The sequence below is a fragment of the Miscanthus floridulus genome, unplaced genomic scaffold (assembly GCF_019320115.1).
Source record: "Miscanthus floridulus cultivar M001 unplaced genomic scaffold, ASM1932011v1 fs_543_1_2, whole genome shotgun sequence".
Lineage (NCBI taxonomy): Eukaryota > Viridiplantae > Streptophyta > Magnoliopsida > Poales > Poaceae > Miscanthus > Miscanthus floridulus.
In genome coordinates this window covers 1-21,851 of record NW_027096910.1, presented here as the reverse complement: position 1 = coordinate 21,851, position 21,851 = coordinate 1, and the positions used below count along the sequence as shown (strand labels likewise).

The 21,851-nt window shown below is 43.5% G+C and overlaps 2 protein-coding genes across 2 annotated transcripts; one reads left to right on the top strand and one right to left on the bottom strand.

Annotated features, from left to right (window-relative positions):
• The first annotated feature begins 90 nt into the window (after positions 1–90).
• On the top strand, positions 91–11,557 carry LOC136532170 (cullin-associated NEDD8-dissociated protein 1-like). Its single transcript, XM_066524772.1, has 29 exons — positions 91–282; positions 1,353–1,437; positions 1,523–1,692; positions 2,165–2,372; positions 4,145–4,310; positions 4,440–4,569; positions 4,791–4,905; positions 4,983–5,140; positions 5,226–5,349; positions 5,515–5,565; positions 5,644–5,726; positions 5,925–6,009; positions 6,083–6,184; positions 6,290–6,388; positions 6,461–6,571; positions 6,658–6,741; positions 6,832–6,972; positions 7,243–7,335; positions 7,457–7,578; positions 7,661–7,823; positions 7,931–8,167; positions 8,736–8,984; positions 9,070–9,255; positions 9,339–9,485; positions 9,604–9,720; positions 9,861–10,029; positions 10,537–10,614; positions 10,696–10,834; positions 10,961–11,557. The coding sequence occupies exons 2-29, from the start codon at positions 1,402–1,404 to the stop codon at positions 11,055–11,057; spliced, it is 3,660 nt and encodes a 1,219-aa protein (XP_066380869.1). The 5' UTR covers positions 91–282; positions 1,353–1,401; the 3' UTR covers positions 11,058–11,557.
• Positions 11,558–20,489: 8,932 nt separating this feature from the next.
• On the bottom strand, positions 20,490–21,389 carry LOC136532173 (auxin-responsive protein SAUR71-like). Its single transcript, XM_066524776.1, has one exon. The coding sequence runs from the start codon at positions 21,225–21,227 to the stop codon at positions 20,877–20,879; it is 351 nt and encodes a 116-aa protein (XP_066380873.1). The 5' UTR covers positions 21,228–21,389; the 3' UTR covers positions 20,490–20,876.
• Positions 21,390–21,851: the final 462 nt, after the last annotated feature.

The window sequence follows — 21,851 nt, the reverse complement described above, 5'->3', positions numbered from 1 at the left end:
ACCCAGCCTATGTAGGCTCAATGGACCTCTGGGCTGCTGGCCCATTGTCTCGTCTCATCACCTTCCAAGGCTCCTCTTAAGCCCAGACCCCAGGCTCCCGAGTTCCCTAGTGCAGCCGAGCACACCGCCGTCGGCCTCCTCCCATCCCCCCGCTCCGCCGCCCGCCGGTGCCGGATCCTCGCTGCACCTGCCGCGCCTCCCTCCGCCGAAGCCCCGCTCCACCGTCGCTCCGGTGGAGTGGAGTTGAGCGGAGCGGAGATCCGTCCGCTCGTCTGTTTTCGAGTGAGTAACCCTAGCTCGCTCGTCTGGATGGATGCCCTTGTGCTACGAGGGTGCTCATCGCATTCTCCTGTCATTGGAAGAAGTCTTGCTCCACACAGTTAGTTGTAGATTTGAGTGCTGCGTGATGCCGTGCGCTACTAGTGCAGTTCAATCTAATCCATCCATGGTTCGATCAGGTGTTGATAATCAGTGTGGGAGATCAGCATTAGTGGCTCCGCTCCATATAATATGTTTTCGTACCCTAGATGCAGTTACAGTTCACTAACCACAAATTATTTTAGCGGTTTTGTTTGCCCTCAACGTTCTGTTTGTTGCTCTGTGTTAGGTGACCGAATCAGTTAGGTTGTATTTGTTCCTCTTACAATTTAGTTGCGTGGCCACTAGGAGTTCTATCTACTCCCATATAGTAACATCGGACAGTGTTATGTATAGCGTTATCACTTGCTTATTGCATATTTGTGCCTATATCGTGTTCGGCTGATCTGGTCTCGGATTGTTTCAGCTTATTCTCTCTCACAGAACACTATTAAATCATCCAAAATCAGCCGAACTACAGTGGAAATCTGTACCAGCCGAACACCCAGATTATTTTTTGTTGTTTGCCTGTTGCCTATCTACAAACGCACAAGTGTCATTGTCTTGTTTATCTTTTACGTCATGCATAGTATATTTTCCTTTTTTTTGTGGCGTGTACACACATTAAACTGTAGCTGCTTTATGTCATCGTAATAATAATTGAAATTTAAGTTGCCACTGTAATGATATTGTTTGTACAAGTAACAGTACTCCATTGTAATGATACACAACTTTGAGCCATGAAGTGCATCCCTTTTTCTGTCTGCTGAGCATGACTCTGGAGTTAAATGATTGGTATCCTTGTTAGGATTTCCTGCAGAAAAAAAAAATATTAGGTTCATATCATAAATATAATCTCACCATTGTTTAATCTTTCCTGCCACTGCTAAGTGCTTTATGCATATACCAGCAATTGAAAACTCAGCAATGTGGATCTGTTCGTTTAAACTGTCTGCTGTTAAACTAGTCTCATTACCTATTTTGTTTTCCTGCAGGACATTGTTGAATTCTCTGAAGTGTGTGCTCTGGTAAAGGCTTGCTAAAATGGCAAATTTAAACATAACCAACATCTTGGAGAAGGTAACCCCTGAACTAATTTGCATGAAGTTGGGTTCCACTATGCATCCTTTTGACTTCTAAAGTACTTTGTTAAATGCCCGTACAGATGACAGGGAAAGATAAAGACTACAGATATATGGCAACATCAGATCTACTTAGTGAATTGAATAAAGAAAGCTTCAAAGCTGATCAAGACCTTGAGCCAAAGTTAACAATTACTGTTCTTCAACAACTCGAGGATGCTTCGGGAGATGTTTCTGGTTTAGCTGTTAAATGGTATGCTGCAGTTTTTAGTTTAAAATACCCTTAACCACAAATCCATCATATACCATCTCATACTATAACTTTGTTCCCGGTACTTCTTTTTTAATTTTTGGGTCTATGTTCAAACAATCTTGTATAAAACAATGAATCCACATTTCTCAATGTTGTTGGTAATTGGGGTGCAAATTATGCATTTCTAAGATCTCCTGGCTGCCAGAATTTGGGAATTGGGAGCATGTTGATATTGCTACTTTACTGTAATGAATTGCTGTCAGTGGTGTATGAAGGTAGTCTTTTATTTTATAATGAGTAGACATGCATTTGCTGGGTATCATGTATCAAGTTGTCATGCCTCGGTAATTGCATTGTGTGAGTACTTCAATGCGTGAGAATTTGTTATTTGTTGTTCTATTATGTTCTTCCCACAGTTCTTGCTTTCTGCATTTTGTGGTATTGGCTAACTCTTGTAATGTTGTCTTTGTAGCTTGGCTCCACTTGTCAAGAAGGTTGGTGAGGACAGGGTTGTGGAGATGACCAATAAACTTTGTGTTAAATTGATCAATGGAAAGGACCAGCATCGAGATACAGCTAGTATAGCCCTGAAGACAATCATTGCAGAAGTTACTACACCATCACTTGCTGAAAAGATTTTGCTTTCTCTTGCCCCACAACTCATCAAGGGTGTTAATACCGTAAGCTTTCTACTCAAGTGCCAAATATTCTACATTTTCAGGCCTGTATTTTTTCAGACCACTCAAAATGTTCACTGTGAGCTGGTTAATCTTTGATTTCAAAGCTTTCTAGTTATGAGTTGTAATGTTAAATTTTTCCTATCGCAGCTAAATGTTCTGTATGTATTGCAACAAAAATGATCTGAGGTGTAGACCGTTTGTTTAGACAGCATCATAAGCATATAAACATGTAACTATGATGATGTTGAAGCTATTTAATCTACGTAACACGGATACGTCAAGAAGATGCCGTATCGTGTATCGGATACGTATCCGATACGGATACGCCGCCGATACAGCTTCGATACGTATCTTGCGAGTATCCGATTTTTGTTTAATTTCGGGAATATTGAGTACGTGACCTGATACGTATCCGGCCTGTGGGATACGGCCCAGCCCAACGAAAAAGCCAACGTCCCGAGTCGCGACGCCCTAGCCTGACGCGGCGACGCCTCATACGGCTCCACACGCGCCGCCTCCCGCGCAGGAGATGCGCCACCGCTCGCTGGCCGCCTGCGACGAACCCCCGCCCTCTCGCGCTGCCTCTCGCGGAGGAGATGCACCGCAGCTCACCAGTCGTCGGCGACGAGCCCCTGTCCCCACGTGCCGCATCCTGCGCACGCGCACGGCCTCCCACGCAGGACATGCGCCCCTGCTTGCCGGCCGCCGCCGCCGAGCCTCCGCCGGTCCGCCCCCTTTGTGCCATCCATCAATCGACCTGGGCACCACCAGTCTGCTATGGACGTGGCTAGCTCCCAAGATGCAGGGAACAGGATGATTCAGCACTCAGCAAAGCTAGCTTGCGCCGACCTCCCATGAGTACACCCCCTTTTCATTCTTGATGTACTCTATACTTCTGCATTCATCCAGTATACTTGGACTTATCTCCTGTGAAAACTAAGAAACCTACAAGGTGATCTAGTGATGTATCATATATGATTGTATGTACTAAACTAATCATTAGTGATTACTCAAATTTTACACTTTCTCAATTTTAATTTGCATTACTATTTATTTTATTAAAAAATAGTAAAACGTATCCGCGTATCCTGTTTTCTGAGAAATTGCCGTATCCACGTATCCGTATCCTTCCGATACCGATACGCGTATCCGTATCCGTGCTGCATAGTTTTTAATTATCCAACAGCTAGCAATTTCAACCACCATTGTTAGCAGCACTGTTGACGTGCCTTTCCTTTTTTCTTATATAAAAGAAGTCACGTCTCTTCAGAACCACTTGTAAAGCATATAGGTTTTTCAGGCTGATTATCAAAGCTAAACAGCTACAGAAACTTTTAAGTTCTCTAGATATTATAAACTACATTTTGTCCACTACAATGGAGGTAATGTTAATGTGGTTACTAAAAGTATAATCAAGTTGGTTCTTTGAAGACAAGTATGATGCAGCTGTTTAGCAACAGAATCTTAGCTCAAAAAATTGGCATTAGAATATGCTCACAGCTTAGCTAATTCATACGAGAATGTTTGAAGGTCATAGAATAATAGTAGGATTGAAGTTCTGCAAAGTGTATGCCATTACTGGTGTATTTTGCTGCTTTCTTAATTTTTCTTGTTAGAGTACATGTGGAATGGATGTATTGTATGATAGTTTCACCACCTATTGCGGCAATTAAGAATGTATTTTGTCCATTTCTTGATCGTACAGCACGTAAATGTTTTTGTTGTCGCATGGCTCATCATGTAGTTAAATGTAACCCCTCATCTGTTGGCAGGCAAGAGGTGCTGAAATTAAATGCGAATGTCTTGATATATTGGCGGATGTGCTTCATAGATTTGGCAACTTGATCACAAAAGATCATGAGTATATGCTCACTGCACTTTTATCCCAATTGGGTTCCAACCAAGCAAGCGTCAGAAAGAAGTCTATTTCTTGCATTGGTAAGTCAACACACATTTGATTTATTTGTACTTATTGTGCTTTTCATAGTCTTGCAAATATTTTCTAGATCTTATGATCTCATAAACATATCTAGGTATTTATAACCACAAATTGTCTCTGTTTTGTAGCATCGCTTGCTCCAAGTTTATCAGATGATTTGTTAGCGAAGGCAACTTTGCAAGTTGTACAGTTGCTGAAAAATAGAGGTGCAAAATCTGAAATTGCCCGAACAAATATCCAGATGATTGGTTCTCTAAGGTACTTGTTTATCTCAAAATTTTGGAGGCTAGCCACCATTAGTAATTGTAAGGGATATGTGAGTTAAAATTTTTCTATATGTTTTTTTCTGGATAACTTTCAAAGTGCTTTTCGTTAGCAGTAAATGTTTTGTTTGCTTCCACTGTGGGTTGAGATTACAAAGTTATCGAATTTTGTCTGATACTGAGGCTTCCTCTGACATTATGCGTTCTGACATGCAGTCGTTCTGTGGGGTACCGTTTTGGGCCACACCTTGCTGAAACTGTTCCTCTGCTTATAAGCTATTGTACAAGTGCATCTGAAAATGATGAAGAGCTTCGTGAATACAGCTTGCAGGTGTGAATCTGTTTTGTTTTAACATTTGTTTTGTATGTGTGTTCTTTGAATTAGCTCTAACTCTTTCTGTCATATAGGCTCTTGAGAGCTTTATGCTCAGGTGCCCAAGGGATATATCCCCATATTGTGAGGGCATTCTGAATCTTGCTTTGGAATATGTGAGCTATGATCCTAATTTCACTGATAGCATGGATGAGGATACTGATGAGGAAGGTCAGGAAGAGGATGATGATGAGTACGTCACTATTATGCTTACAGGGATTTCCTACACATTAATTTGCTCCAGTTCATGTAATTTAAACTTTTAACTTTTCTCCCAGTGAGAGTGCAAATGAGTACACAGATGATGAGGATGCAAGCTGGAAAGTCCGTAGGGCATCAGCAAAGTGCCTATCTGCAATTATAGTGTCTCGTCCTGAAATGTTGTCAAAGATGTATCTAGAGGTTTGTTGACATCAATAATTATATTTATGCCATATTGTTTTCAATGTTTTTGAGGTGGCGTTTACTAATAAATGCAACAAAGATTAATCTAATAATTTGTCTTCAATACTTGTCAAGGAAATGCCTTCTGTGAATTTTTTGACATATATATTTTGTTCTGTGCAGGCTTGTCCAAAGTTAATTGAACGATTTCGGGAAAGAGAGGAGAATGTAAAGGTAAATACATGACTAAATTGATATAGAACTTTAGTTGTCTTAATTTCTAAATCTTATGAAGCTTCTATCTGATTCTAGATGGATATCTTCAACACCTTCATTGAGCTGTTACGCCAAACTGGTAATGTAACAAAAGGACAAGGCGACATCGATGAGTCCAGGTGAGGCTCATCGAGCTGTAGTTAGAAAAACTGGTGCCATGTTTGTTCTTTCTATAACGTGGAAATCTGGTCCCCTATACTGGGCACTAGATATGAATGTATATGTTGCCTTTGTTGCTATGCTTAGCAGAAAAGGTCTGCATTTAGATTGCATGTTCTGGCTCCTGTCCCCATGCATCATTCTGTTTTGCTTTGCAGTCCTCGATGGTTGCTGAAGCAAGAGGTACCAAAAGTCGTCAAGTCTATCAACAGGCAGTTACGTGAAAAATCAATCAAGACAAAGGTTAGTCTTTCAGTTATCCTCCAACTCATGGTTGTGGAACTGTAAGTCTGATTATATTCCCAACATTTTTCAGGTTGGGGCATTTTCAGTACTGAAGGAGCTTGTGGTTGTATTACCAGACTGTCTTGCTGATCATTTTGGATCACTTGTACCTGGTATTGAGAAGGCTTTGAATGTTAGTAGTGACTTTCACCCCCTAATTTTTTTTGAACAAAAACTTTCAGCCCCTAATAAAATTGTTGTGAAACCATTTTTTGTAACTTAATTGTCAATTTGACAGGATAAGTCTTCTACCTCCAACCTGAAGATCGAAGCCCTTGTATTTACAAGGCTTGTTATGGCTTCACATTCGCCATCTGTGTTTCATCCATACATCAAGGTACAGTCTATTAGTGTTCAGTAGAATTTAAAGACCGTCGGAGTGGCTGCTGATTGCAAATCAAATTTCCAGGCACTTTCTGCCCCTATACTATCTGCTATCGGAGATAGATATTATAAAGTCACTGCTGAGGCTTTGCGGGTGTGCGGAGAGCTAGTCCGTGTCCTTCGCCCAAATCTCGAGGTCATATTGTATTCCTTGTCTTGCGGACATGAAGTACCCTGTTATCTGATTTTTATTTTATTTATTTTTGTTGTTTTGTGGTGCAGACAAGCTCAGTCGATTTCAGGCCATACATTCGTCCAATCTATAATGCTATACTGGGACGTTTGGCTAATCAAGATCAGGATCAGGTTTGGCGAAATTCTCTTGTGTCTTCTCCCACTCCCTCTCTTGTGTGCTTGAGGTGCACTCATGTATTATGCAAATTTATGTTCTCTCAGGAGGTAAAAGAATGCGCCATATCTTGCATGAGTCTGGTGGTCTCTACTTTTGGTGATGGTCTTCAAAGAGAATTACCAGCATGCCTTCCCATACTCGTCGATAGGATGGGTAATGAAATTACAAGACTTACAGCTGTCAAGGTAAGTTTTTTACTGCTTGCGTGTGATACCAATACTTAATTTTGAGATTTAACATTGTGTTTATGGCATATTTTATGTTAAAGCACAAATGCACTTGATTAAGGGTATCTAATATTGAATACTTTAATCATACATATTGCTATCTGCTTATGCATGGGAATATGTTGTCTATTTTTTATTTGTTCCTTATTTTTATGAACCATCTCACTGACCTAATATTATTTTCATGACATTATTCTGCTGTGGTACCTAAAATGTTTCACTTTACAGGCATTTTCAGTTATTGCGAATTCACCTCTTCGTATTGATCTCTCGTGTGTCCTGGATCATGTTGTTTCTGAGCTCACAGCTTTCCTTCGTAAGGTACTTGCATAGTTGCATGGATCTCTGCTGCCTTCATTTGATTTTTATTTTCTCTGAAAAGCATTAGCTTGGGTTGCAAAGTGCAAGATAAAGCCTACATTATTTCTCTCTTATGTTACAGGCCGACAGAGCTCTTAGGCAGGCAACATTGGGATCTCTAAATTCTTTGGTTGTCACATATGGTGGTCAGATTGGCTCTTCTTCATATGAGACGATAATCGCGGAACTTTCAACCCTCATAAGGTTTTTCCTTGCATTATTCTTCTTCCTTTTGCATATGCCCTGCCATGACTACTGATGCTGACTTGTATTTTATTTGTGGTAGTGACATGGATTTGCATATGACCGCTCTTGCATTAGAACTTTGTTGCACAATAATGGTTGACAGAAAATCCATTAAAAATGTTGGTTTAGCTGTGAGAAATAAGGTTTTGCCTCAGGCCCTTGTTTTGATCAGGAGTGCCCTCTTGCAAGGGCAGGCACTACAGGTATCCTCCCCCCCCCCCCCCCCCCCCCCCCCCCCCCCCCCCCCGCCGCGATCTGAACGCTTGATTTCTTAGCTGGCTACTAACATATGATGTTAATATTGTTACAGGCTCTTCAGAGGTTTTTTGCGTCACTTGTTCAATCTGCAAATACTAGCTTTGATGCTTTGTTGGATTCCCTTATTTCTGCTGCGAAGCCATCACAGTCAGGTAGTCTTGCCAAGCAAGCACTGTCTTCTATTGCTAAGTGTGTTGCTGTTCTGTGCTTAGCAGCTGGTGACCAGAAGTGTGCATCTACAATTGAAATGCTTAAAGGCATTTTGAAAGATGACAGCACTACTAACTCTGTAAGTCTTGCCCCTGATAGAGGATATATTTCTTGTTCAGTAGGTTTACTCATTTTCATCCATGTCATGTCGCTACCCTTGGGTGTAATCTAATCAGTGTTTTAAAAGTGATTCATGGGCATTTTTATGTAGGTGGGTGGTGGGCCTTACACTAGGCAATTGTTAATTCAGATAGTACATGATCTTGATTCAGATATTGTTCGATTTTGAAATTTCCTGTGATGCTTATTGCCTCTGTGACGAATATTACATGATCCATTCGTTTCTGGAAGGTCAATTAAAAACTCTGGGATTGAATTTATAGCTTGTTATTGGCTTATAATCTGTTGTATGTTAATCATACACCTTTCTATGGTTATTGGGTACTCCATAAAAACTTTGGTAGTAGTGCCTTTACGATTATAGTGAATTATTTAGCCTTTACGATTATATAGTGAACTGTTAACACCTGCTATTGATTATTTAACCAATATAGGCTTCACCAAACTTTGACTGCTATTAGGATGATTGGTTTGTGTATGTAAATAAGAATATCTCATCTGCTAAGTGTGTATTATCTTCATCTCAGGCTAAACAACATATGGCCTTGTTATGTCTGGGAGAAATAGGGAGGAGGAAGGACCTCAGCAATCATGTTCAAATTGAGAACATTGTCATTGAATCATTTCAATCACCTTTTGAGGAGATTAAGTCCGCAGCATCCTATGCACTTGGAAACATTGCTGTTGGCAACCTCTCCAAGTATTTACCATTTATTTTGGATCAGATTGACAATCAACAGAAGAAGCAATATCTGTTGCTCCATTCACTTAAAGAGGTTGATTTCTATCTGAACTTTGGTTGTAAAATGCATTCCTCATCTAACTGTTGCCTAAAACTTGCTCGTACTAAAAAACTGTCAGGTAATCGTGCGACAATCTGTTGATCATACTGGCCAGAGTGAGCTCCAGGATTCAAACATTGAGAAGATATTGGCATTGCTCTTCAATCACTGTGAAAGTGAGGAGGAGGGAGTTCGGAATGTTGTTGCAGAGTGTTTAGGAAAAATTGCTTTAATTGAACCAAAAAAATTAGTCCCTGCTTTGAAGGTGTGACATGGCTAACCAACAAAAGCTATTCTTCACTTTGCAGTTATTTTGCTTTGACGGCCTAATGTAATCTCTCTTTGTAGGTACGCACATCTAGCCCAGCAGCAAATACAAGAGCTACAGTTGCCATTGCTATAAAATATTCAATTGTTGAACGACCTGAGAAAATAGATGAAATCATGTACTCTGAGATATCTACTTTCCTGATGTTGATTAAAGACAGCGATAGGGTAACAATACACTTGTTTACATAATTAATTATTTTTCATTTTTTGTTATACTGAATGATAGTGACAAGATGTGGAACTCACAGTAGCATTTTTTTTTTCCTTTCGGTTGCATTCACAGCATGTGAGAAGAGCAGCGGTTCTGGCTTTGAGCACAGCAGCGCACAACAAGCCAAATTTGATTAAAGGTCTTCTTCCAGAGTTATTACCTCTTCTATATGACCAAACTGTTATTAAGGTATTGTTTCTTGTATGTTAATTATATCATTTCAGATATTTGAGCTCTCTTAACTGAGGAAGTTGCATTATAATAAAATCAATGTTACAGTTGCACTATATCTTATCCATCCTGGATGTGATGATGTCCTTTCTTTGCAGCAAGAGTTGATCAGGACAGTTGATCTTGGGCCTTTCAAGCATGTTGTAGATGATGGTCTTGAACTCAGGAAAGCTGCCTTTGAATGTGTGGACACTTTATTGGACAGTTGTCTTGATCAAGTGAATCCATCGTCCTTCATTGTACCTTTCCTCTTGTCTGGCTTAGGTGGTAAGTACGTTTTCTTCACTTACATGTCCATAACTGCAATTTGGAAAATGGCAAGACTTATCAAATGTGATACCATTTGTAGTCTATTAGACTTTTGAATGGTGAATTTGCTTATCCTTTTTCTCATCAGCGTGATACTTAGCTGTTATCAAATTTACCTGTTTCCGCTTCATGGTATATAAACTTTCCTAGTATCTATGAATTGCAAAATTTTAATTTAAATAATACAGTGTATTACTTTCCTGTCCTGTTAGGCTGTTACCACTGGTGAGTGGTGGCCTGAGATATTGAGACCTTAGAATAATGTTTTTCCTTTGTGATATTATTACAGTGCTATCTCTCCTAGTTATATTACAACCATGTGATATACCTGCATCAGCATATTAATTATTAATCACTATTTCTTCAATGAACTTGTTTTCTTACCACCACCTTCCCTTAAAATATGTACTGCATGACTCAAATTTGTTTGTCAACATGAGTGATTCTTTACTATGCTTTCTGCAGATCATTATGATGTAAAAATGCCTTGCCATTTGATTCTCTCAAAGCTAGCAGACAAGTGCCCCTCTGCCGTTCTTGCTGGTTTGTTCTAATCAAGAACCTTTTAAGTCACATTGCAAATGTTGCAGATTTTGTTCTGATATTGCAGCTTTGCCATTTCAGTTTTGGACTCCATAGTTGAACCGATTGAGAAAACAATAAGTCACAAACCGAAGGGGGATGCAGTGAAGCAGGAGGTCGATCGGAATGAAGACATGATTCGTAGCGCTCTTAGGGCCATTTCTTCTTTAAGCCGCATAAGGTAAAGCTTGATTCGATGCTGTCATTCTATCTTTACTCTTGCCCTTTATTGCTTGATTTTTTGACAAGATTCCAACCCTTAACCATCTTGCTTTTTATTTTGTCCTCTGAATTATTTTGTATGCAGTGGCAGCGACTACAGTATACGGTTCAAGAATCTGATGAACAAGATAACGACCACTCCTGCACTTGCTGAGAAGTACAACTCGGTGCGCAGTGAATAAGATCTGGATTTTGTACATGGTAGAAGATAGGTTAAACCCAGAGTGGCACATGCTCGTCAATCCTGGCTTGCTTCTTCCCGTAAATGTTTCGCCCTGGGATAGTCCGGATGCCACTTACCTGCTTGATTGCGAGGGTGAGCCAATACTCTGATGGGTGGTTGGTTTTTGACTTGTATCTGTACAAAATCTGGTGGTAATTCAGTAGAATTGATGGGATTTAGACATTTAGTTGGTTGTTTTATCTTGCCAGAGTTTCAGTTCAGCTGAGGGGTGATGCTAAGCCTTCATTTAGCTGTTCTATCTTTAGTCGGGCTAGGCATAACTGTTCGTCGGAGACATCTGGTTGCAGTCTTTGCTCCGCACGGTTACTTTATTAATGCAGTTCTCGGCCTTGCTGCGGTGCCTTGTAGGCACGGTTCACGGTTCAGCAACCCACTCTCGAGTGGCGCGGCTCACCCTGACAATTTTTTTCCTTGTAAAAAATAACGTCAAGTTTTGCATGTCCACACTCGTTTGGTACACGGAGTATGTTGATGCTTGACGGTAGCCTTCGGATCGTGCGGTAACAGCTCTTTCCTTCTCGCGCCAGGACGCCGGGGCCTTGTCTCCGCCCGCAGCCGCGAATCCTTTCTATCACCGGCGGCAGCACCGACCCGCTGCCCCGGCTGCTCCCCTTAGCTGCCCGCGCCGATTCTGAGTTCAATTTGCGCAGCTACGCAGCACGCACCGCCATGCCCATGTGCCTGCTGCCTTCCCCTCATGAGACGAGCACTAGGGGTTTGTGTCACAGAGACTCTGAAACACATCATGTGTCTAGGCTGCTGGCTATGGCGGTCAAACGGGCTGCTGCATCCACCATCCATGGTTGGGGTGGGACTTGGGGCGCGCCTTCACTTCACTGAGGTGAGGTGAGGCCTGCGCAGCGCTTGCACAGTTGCACGTGACGTGAAGCAACCCAGGCTGTGTCTCTGTGTGTGTGTGTGTGTGTGTGTGTGTGATTGCAGCCTAGCCTAGCACTAGCACGCAGCGGCAGTAACTTCCCTCTCAGGCAGACAGGCGCCATTGCCGGCAAGGTTTCCCACCCAGTGCCCTCCTTGCCTTCACTTCTCATCAGTCTTTGGCTAGCTGGGCCCATACCATCGGTTGCGCTTGTGCAACAGTGCAAAGTGCAGGCAGCACGAGGTCGGGTGGAGATATGGAGAGTGGAAGGAGAAGCGTCCAGGCGCTCACCATGTGATGAGTGAAGAAGAAATCACTGTTGCAGTCCTTTGGTCGTCCAGTCCACATACTGCTCATGGATCACTTAATTATGAGAATAAATGGGCATTGTTGACGTTCAACATCCAGTTGTATGAACACTTTGCTGGTGCCAAATAAAAAACTCGGGCTGCGGGGGTAGAGTACTTCTTGCTGGTGCCAAATAAAACATGCAACTTCTTTGAATCGGAAGAAATAAACCATATGTTCAAACTTGAGATACAGAAAAAGAAAAAAAAATCAACATGTGCAGCAGGTCACCTGCCCTGTGTGCATAATGATGTACGGCAGCATGATGATTAGCTTTATCTGGGCAGGAGATCCAGGCACAGGTTGACGTTTCCGCTGGCAGCCTGGCACAATGATTTGAAGCAGATCAGTTGCTTTGGGTGCAAGCAGTCTGGCTGAAGCCTGAAGCTGTGCTGAATCTTCCGCTTTCCTCCTGACCCAGATCCCTCCTCCCTCCGATTCCCAGCTGAAGCCAAAGCCACAGTTATGCGGCCGCAGTTCGTTGTTAGTTGCCATTGCCAGCCGTACTGGTCAGCTCGAGATATCTGTGCTGCACATGGGTCTGCTTGTGCAAGCAAACAGAAACAACCCGTCCATCCAGTCTTTGCCTCGTCTATTTATTCTAGCTAGTCTCCTGAATCTTTGCTGCAATGCAATGCGAGATGCAACACGTTTCCTACTGTTTTCCGTGGCGGTGCAAACATGCCTGCTGGTGCCTGAAATTTCAGGGAAGCATCCACTGAGATATTTGGAACGAATTGTTTTCGTCGGTTTCGGTGCGTCTGACGGTGGTGCATGCGAGCTTGGTGTGCTACATTTTCATACCTGATGAAGTGAATCAGACTGTATAAGTTTGTAACCATCCTGGAAAGCAGGCACATGTAGCTTTCCCCCATGAATATACTCATGTCTTCGTCTAAAAAAGAATGAAATTCTAGATTTAGTTTGAGTTAAGCTATATTTCGATCCATTAGTTTTAGTACGTAGTTATCAGCTAGCAGCAGGCGGGAAGTCAGCTAATAGCTTTTTATCAGTAGGGCTATTGTTAGCTAACCTATTAGTTGAGTCCTATTTAGATCCTCCATGGCTTCATCTAATAGTCAGTAGTGCTTAATCTAAGAAATCCTTTCTAAGACGAGCTAGTACACAATTTCACTCTTCTTCTTTGGTGATATTGTGCAAATTTAGCACGGATTTTTCAACCGAGTGGTGGTGAGTGCAGCTTCGCCTCAGGGAGCTCGGACACTGATGTCTCGTGGCGTGATGCGAGAACTAAGACAGCGATCAGCGATGTAATCAGTCTGTGCCTTTTGTGTTTCAGTTGCGCCAAAACAAAGCCGTCGTCGTCATGACAGCCTGACAGGCCTCAGTTCAATGCCGTGCCAAGAAGGGACTGCGGTTCTGCCGGACGCTCATGTCCTGTCCTGGCCATACAAACGTTTTCATTTGGTCTACCAGTATTCCAGGATGTGAGCTCTGATTTGATCGTTTTAAAACCAGCTCATTTTCATTTCTCTGTTAAATAAACTGTAAAATGTGCCTTTGTTAAACAGTTGGGGGGATACATTTCTTGCTTGCAGATTAGACTATTCGGACAGTTATTTTCTTGAAAAACAATAAAAGTAGAATTGAAAACTCCAGATGCTGAAACATCTACTCCACCTCCTCCTGGTAGGAATCGAAAACTCTTCTAGGTCTAGATCAGTGAGTAGAACTTAGCTTAATGTATGAAACGGGAGAGAGAGACTTGGTGATGTACTTCATCATACGTAGTCACGGCCACGGCGCCATAGCGACATGGCCACTAGAGTCGTAGTAGCAGTGTAGTGACGGTGTGCGACGACGTGGCGAAGTGTAGCGGCCCGGTGGTGGCACTGCAGACAGCGGCGGATCCAAAGGGGGGGCTGGGGGGGCTCCAGCCCCCCCTAATGGCTTGATTTCAAGCCTAATCACTGTAGCAAAAGCTTGATTTCACCATTAAATTTTCATGCAAATCAACATCTCCATTGTTTTAGCCCCCCCCCCCCCCCCTTATCCCGCATCGTGCATCCGCCACTGACTGCAGAGGCGATGGTGAAGTCGGTGGCGACTTCCGGTCGCTGGCAGCACCCCCTCTTTAGATCAGGTTAGAGTTGGGATAGAGGTGAGGCGTCTGGCAGCTCAGGGAAACCTCATACCTTGTGTCTTGGCCCCCACCTCCCTTTTATGGTGCTGTGTGGCGGGGGGGCCACCAACCATGGAGCGGTTGGGAGCCCCCGATCGGGGCGTGGATCAAGGGGGCAATTGGTCGTTGAGATCAAACTAACATTCTTCTCCTTGATATCACCTTATGACTTAAACTTAACTTATATACTTTATCTTGTTCCCATTCTATCACAGATCAGTTCATAGAGCATGTCTCATTGTCACGGTCCGTTGCCATTAGATTAAACAGCTACAACGCACCTCTCTGTTTTGAAACAGATACTCAACTATGCCCTTAGTATCCAGAAATCATAGGCTTTTCCATAAACTCATGTCGACTGTGTGTTCTCTGAACGCACTGGGTGGTTAGCCTTTGGTAAGCAGATCCGCAAATACTTACTCGGTACTTATGTGCTCAATGCTTTCAAAATGATTCTGGATTTTCTCATTTACAACATATACCTTAGTGTCAATGTGTTTGTAAGCACACTTGACTTGTTGTCTTAGGAGTTAACTACTTTAAATGGTTCTTGCTGTTGTCTATCATTGTTAAATCCGGGTACCAATTTCTTTAACCTCTTTTGTCTGTTCCTTAAGCCTCATGACAAGCTATACTATGGTATGCATCACTGATGACACCACAATTGTTTCTTTAGAGCTTTTCCACAATAATACTCCAACTACGAGTATTAGCAACTTATGTGGATTTCACTACACATATCGCCAAGACTTAACTTTTGTACCCTCAACTATTTGAGAGTTCTTATTCTTTCTTACTCAGCATGAGGCCTATAATACTTTGCAAAATTGCAAGACATTTTCAACTCTATTCCAGTGATCCATATCTGGACTAGACTTTTGTCAAAATATTCCGAAAACGTAAACTACGTCAGGGTAAGTTCTTACTTGTACTTATACACACATTAAGCTTTCAACAGCTGAAGCATATGGAACCATATTCTTTTGATCGATCTCATATCAGTTCTTGGAACATTTAAAGTTCCCAAATCTATTACCCTTGACTATAGGAGCAGGCGTAGGTTTACTCGCATGCATACTTTATTTCTTTAAAATATTTTCAAAGTATGCCTTTGCGATAGTCCTAATACCCTATTTTTATCTATCTCGGTGAATTTTGATTCCTAGAACCAATGAAGCTTCACCAAGATCATTCACATTAAAACTTCAGGACAAAACTTCTTCTTCTCCAATGACAGATTAACATCACTACTAGTGAGTAGAATGTCATCTATTCACATGATGTGGAAAATGAATTTTCCATTGTTGAACGTATAAACGCTATTGTCCTTCTCATTTTCTTTAAAACCCAAACTTTCTTATTGTTTTCATCAACTTTAAATACTACTGTTTAAAGACTTACTTTTAACCCATAAATGGATTTCTACAGGCGGCATCCCATATGTTCTTTTCTTTCATGACAAAACCTTTTGGGTTGTGCCATGTAAACGTTTTTCATACAAATCCCCATTAAGGAATGTCGTCTTTACATCCACCTAATGTAACTGTAAATTGTAATGTGCCATGAACACCATTATGATTCTAAAAGATTTCTTGTATAAGACTAGAGAGAAAACTCTCATTGTAATCTATTCATTTTTCTTTGCATAAAGCATATTGCTGCAAGTCGTGCTTTCTATCTTTCTACATTTCCTTTGGAGTCACATTTTGTCTTGTAGACCCATTAATAGCCTACTGTTTTTGCTCCATTAGGAATTACTTCTAAGTCTCAAACATCGTTGGTATTCATCGAATTCATTTCAACTTTATATCTTTCTACATTCCCTTTGGAGTCATATTTTGTCTTGTAGACCCATTAACAACCTATTGTATTGGCTCTATTAGGAATTTCTTCTAAGTCCCAAACATCGTTGGTATGCATTTCAACTTTCATAGCTTCTTGCCATTTAAACGAGTAAACGTTTTTCATGGCTTCTTCAAATGAGGTGGGATCACCCTTCATTTGAATTTCATTACTAACATAGACTTGATAGTCATCAGAAAATTGGTTTACTAATTCTTTGAAACCTTCTGTGGCCTCAGCTACTGGCACTTTTATATGGGGCTGTTGTTGCTCTTCATTGCCAAGAGACAATTGGTTCTATAGGCTCCTGTATCACAAGATCATTGTTTACATTATTCATCTTCTACGAAGAGTCAACAACAGGTGTTGTATAAGTCATACAACATCAACAGGTATTAAGAAATTCGTTGTTTTGAATCACTGAAGTGGGCATGTAGTCAAGCTTCTTTTCAAGTCTTAGGTCTCTACATACCATGCTCCCCCAAATCTTCCCATCTTTTCTAAAGATAGTGTATCTTCAAATATCTTATTTTGGGTTTAGTCTGTTAAAACCTCATATAGCGCTTTAAGCACCATCTTAACATCTTGGAGGCTGACTACGCTATCTTCCTGTCAGAACTTTAAAAGTTCTAGGAATTTAGCTATTTCTCTACTTAGGGGTATCATCGTTATGACAGTTGTACTCCTCCAACGGTCGCATTCATCTTAATTAATCTTTATCTCACTCTTAATGAAGAGTATTTACATTTATTTAATTGATCTTAATATTCTCCCCCTCGAAATATGGCATGAACTTTACTACCATAATTTCAATAACTATTCAGAAAGCCTGTAAACAAGGAGACACTTATAACTTACTTCATTCACATGATTGTGTCATGTAAACAAAGTTATTTTTGATCCATTTAGGAGTACACTTTCCTTAATTCACTTTAAGAAGTCAATGAGGTCTTTCATTAGCGGTACTTTTACAAGTCATGCTTGCATCTTTTCCTTATCATTTGGTTGGTATTGACCATGACGATGCATTTCTATTGTGCCATGGTCAATACTAGGATAGCCTAAGAGCTGCCCAAAACTTCTCCCGCCATACTGGATGGACTAGCATAATTACTATGTCAAAACTTTTCCCCATGCGGGATACATCTATACTAAAACTTAGTCATGGCAACTAAAACATTCACTTATACTTCATTTTCCAATTAAATCTTCCTGTTGGTTCTAATTTAATAGAAAATTAGTAAACTGGCAAAAACTGTCCTGAACTGGCTTGACTTAAGCATTTTCATTCACATACCCTAGCATTACAGCCTGTTGGCATGCAGCCGAGTGATCTCATCGGTTAAATAAACAAGATGCTTCTGCATCAATTCTACAACATCGTTGTGCAAAAAATAGAATTAATGCATAAAACTCATAAATTAACTTGAAATCCATATAACTACTCTTTAGAATTAAATTCTTCCGTTGGTTCGAATTTAATTAGAAGATAATCAACTTCATTACAGCGGAAATATGTTAATAAAATACATTCTATTAGTTCATGAGCATTTCTTGATTCTTATTTGCTCTCTAAAAATTTGACCACGTTGGTGTAAAATTTATCAGAGATTTAAACTTCAAACTTAAATTCATTATAATATTGTCATCATCAACGTTGGTCAGAAAATGACAATACTATAATCTTACTTAAACAAAGAACGGACTACTCCTCTAATTTAAATTTTCCCGTTGGTTTCAATTAAATTAGAGGATAAACATGATCATAATTTACTAAATATAGCTATTCTTCGAATTAAATTCTCCCATTGGTTCGAATTTAATTAGAAGATAATAACATTAAACTTTGCAGCGGAAACTTAAACATAATTTATGAATTTTACCTACAGGGAAATTCTCTTTACTATTTTTTTGAGCCATTAATCATTTTCCATGAAATGACGATTTACTGTAAAAGAAAAAAGAAAAATGGACTCGAATCAATACTATTTCTTCGGCCCGACCAAGAAAGCGGCCCAGCCTGCCTTGCGCGTGCGCGCGGCTCCCTCCCAGGCCGCAGCCTGGGCCTGGGCTGGGAAAGCAGCTCGCTCGCTCGCGCCCGCCTAGGTCAGCCTCTGGCCCGTCGCCTCTGCGTCTCGCCCGAACAAAAACCCGTGCCGCGCCGCTCCGCTGAAACCCTAAACCCATTTCTTTCTTCGCTTTCTCTTTCTTCTTTCCTCAGCGCCGCGGTGGAGAGACGAGAGCCAAAGAGGCTCCGTCGCCGGTCCCCTCACCGGTGACGGCGATAGTGCCCTTGACTCCGCGTGGCCCCGCTCCCCTAACCCTAGCTTAGTCTCACTCCCTCCCTTTCCTCTCTGACCGCCGCGACGGAGAGCAGAGCGCAGCGTCCACTAGAGAGAGAGACCAGAGAAGAAGAGGATGATGGTATCGTCGCTGGCGCACGCACTCCTCAGTGGGTGAGCGCACCGCCGTCGAGCGACCGGGCAGCGGTGCCCTAGCGTGGCCGGTCTGTACCGGTGCTGAGGTACTTCTCGGGTGACCCGGTGAGTGGAGGTCGGCGAGCCACCTCCCATGCCCTTTCCCCTTCTTTCTTTTCTCTGTTCGCATCTTGTTTCCCTTCTTCTCGGAGCTGATCCAATTTAGGGTTAGAGTTAGAGATTGGTTACTGTTTTTCTTCCCCGATGGATTAGGGTTTGGGTTAGTGCTTGGGGTTTGAGTTAGGGTTCAAACCCTCTGTCTCTTTGCCTTTTCCCCTTTCCCGGTCGCTGATTCGGCCGGTAGGTTCTCTTTTCTTTCTTTCTTCTAGATTAGGGTTAGGGTCAAGGGTTCGGGTTTGGCTGAATCCACTGTTCATCTTCGTTGCCTCCTATTTGCGGGTTAGGGTTATGGTTCGTGTTTGGGTCGATCCAAATCGGCCGAATTGAACCCTCTTTCTTCTGATTTCTTCACCCCGACTGGGGTTAGGGTTCCAATCCGAACCGGATCGGACCCTCTACTTCTCTGTCTTTTCTATTTCTTTTTAGTTTTCTACCCCCAAACTAGATCTACACCCTAGAAAGTCTGGCTCTGGTACCATTGTAGGAATTGAAAACTCTTCTAGGTGTAGATTAGTGAGTAGAACTTAGCTTAATGCATGAATCGGGAGAGGGAGACTTGGTGATGTACTTCATCATATGTAGCCACGGCCACAACGCCACAACGACGTGGCCACTAGAGTCGTAGTAGCAGTGTAGTTACGGTGCGCGACGACGTGGCGAAGTGCAGCGGCCCGGTGGTGGCACTGCAGAGGCGACGGTGAAGTCGGTGGCGGCTTCCCGTCGCTGGCAGGACCCTCTCTTTAGATCGGGTTAGAGTTGGGATAGAGGTGGGGCGTCTGGCGGCTCAGCCCCCACCTCTCTTTTATGGTGCTGTGCGACGGGGACCCACCAACCATGGAGTGGTTGGACGCCCCGATCAGGGCGCGGATCCAAGGGTCCAATTGGCGGACCTAGATGTACGACTACTGGCCCAGACGCGGTTGTCTTGACGCAATGAAATTGCGGTTTGTATCGTTGCCCTGGACGAGACGATGGAGCCTGCAAGTGCAAAGGCAGCAGTGCCCCTTTCTTTTTGAATTTTTGCTCAGATGGTTTGTAGCTTTGCTATCTTTGCCCGGACCACCAGCATCGCAGCTTTAACCAGAGGTAACATACAGTATGTCCCCAAAATGCAGTGCGGTTAGACAATGGTGGTGCAGAAGAGAGTCGTACTGTCGCAAGCTCTCAATTCAATTCAAAGGGTGCTGAAGTGATATGATTTTTGGGATGGTTTTGCTCGTCGTGAAATTCAATTCCCGCATTCCAAACTAGTGGAGGTCACATATGCGAAACTAGGTTGTACTCTGTAATATAGCAATAGATTGCAGAAGGAAATGGGAGGATTTGAAACAATGTAATTTGCACAATTCTAGCTCCGAGATTTGTAGTTCGTAGACCAAATTAAAGTCATTAAAATATTTTTATTTAGTCTACAATATAAACAAAATTGTGTTATATACATACACTTAACATGATTGTAGCTCTAGATCTAGGATTTTTCTAAAGCTCACGTGACTGCTCTACGAAATCCACAGATCTTCTCGAGCTATACAGCACTATTGCAAAAGGAAATGGGGGAATTCGAAACAATGTATGTAGTGCTAAGAAATGAAAATTACTACTACCTCAATATAATAATATGAATCAGAGGGAGCTAGCCTCAATGGAGGATTACATGTATGGTTAATGCCGAATTCTGCAACCAAATTCTCTAGCGCAAACCCACACACACACTGCAAACACTGCTAGTCCTAGAACTAGAAGGGGGGTAAACAAAAAGGACACCCGGCTGTAGTTCTTCCATCAAGCAGCTACTGCTAGCTACTATCCCCGTCCTGCCCTCCACCCTGTACATCCTAAAAGACTGTACCTAGGGGCTAAAACCGTAAAAGCGCAGACGTCTGCACGTCTCCAGCGGCAGCGGCGGACGGGCGGAGAGCAGCAAGCACAGGGGCGGCGGCGCCTGCACGCCTAGGCGTAGCATCCGGCGGCGGAGGGCGAGGGGTCGTGGGAGAGGCGGAGCAGGAGGCGACGGAAGTCGGCGACGGGGCAGGGGATGCGGAGCGCGCCGGGGTGCGCGTACCCGTACTCCTGCGCGGCGCGGCGGAGGAGCGCGGCGAACGGCGGCTCGCCCAGCAGCTCGGCGCGCACGGCGAACCGCTCCACGGGCCCGCCCTCCTCGCCCACGCACACGGGGACGTGGCCCTCCGGCACCGCCCCAGGCTTCTTCCCCTTCCTCCTGCTGGGCCGCGACGCCGGGCCGCCGCTGTCCTCGCCCGCCGCAGCCACCGTGCGGGAGAGCCGCCTCAGGAGCCGCTTCATGGCTTGTTGTCGGGTTGGAGCGAGGAGTGGGAAGTCGGAAAGGCGGTAGGTTGTTCCTTGGAGCGAGCGAGGCTCGGGGCTGCGGAGGCCGAGGAGCTCGGGGCACGTGGTGGCGTTTGGCTGCTGCTGCTGCGGGAGGGACGGGAGTGGGACTGGGAGCTCCGCGCTTTATAGAAAGAGAAGAAGGCGGAGGGGAGGGCAGGGAGGGGAGGCGTCGTACAAGATTTGTACCCGGCGGGTACAGGGGCGGCGACCCGGGGAAGGGGGGACACAGAGCCGGTGGGCCGGGCCCGAGTTGCCGGCCTGACCATGGCCGGCCCTTTTAAGGAGCCACCCACCGGTGGAGTGGACTGCATGCCGTGGTCCGTGGTCCCTGCTGCCGTGCCGTGCCAGCGCCACCAGCCAGCTTCGGCCTTCGGGCGGTGCGTGGGCCCAGCCGCAGCGACCGACCGGATGGGACTGCGACGAGGCGGGTCCCCGTCCGTCCGGTGCCGTGACCAGACCGTGAGGCAGGCAGGCAGGCAGGCGGCGACCGTGCCGCGTCCGTGGTCCGGGCTCGTACGGCCGCGGGAAACTGTGGCTGGGCTGGGGGGCCGACTTGAGGAGCGTGACACTCCAGGCTGG

Bases quoted from the DNA above. Each gene is read 5' to 3' on its own strand.
- LOC136532170 (XM_066524772.1), top strand. From the start codon at position 1,402: ATGGCAAATTTAAACATAACCAACATCTTGGAGAAG. The intron at 5,566-5,643 runs GTAAATACATGA...ATCTGATTCTAG, and splicing joins AAAGAGAGGAGAATGTAAAG to ATGGATATCTTCAACACCTT. The intron at 9,256-9,338 runs GTGTGACATGGC...CTCTCTTTGTAG, and splicing joins AATTAGTCCCTGCTTTGAAG to GTACGCACATCTAGCCCAGC.
- LOC136532173 (XM_066524776.1), bottom strand. From the start codon at position 21,227: ATGAAGCGGCTCCTGAGGCGGCTCTCCCGCACGGTGGCTGCGGCGGGC.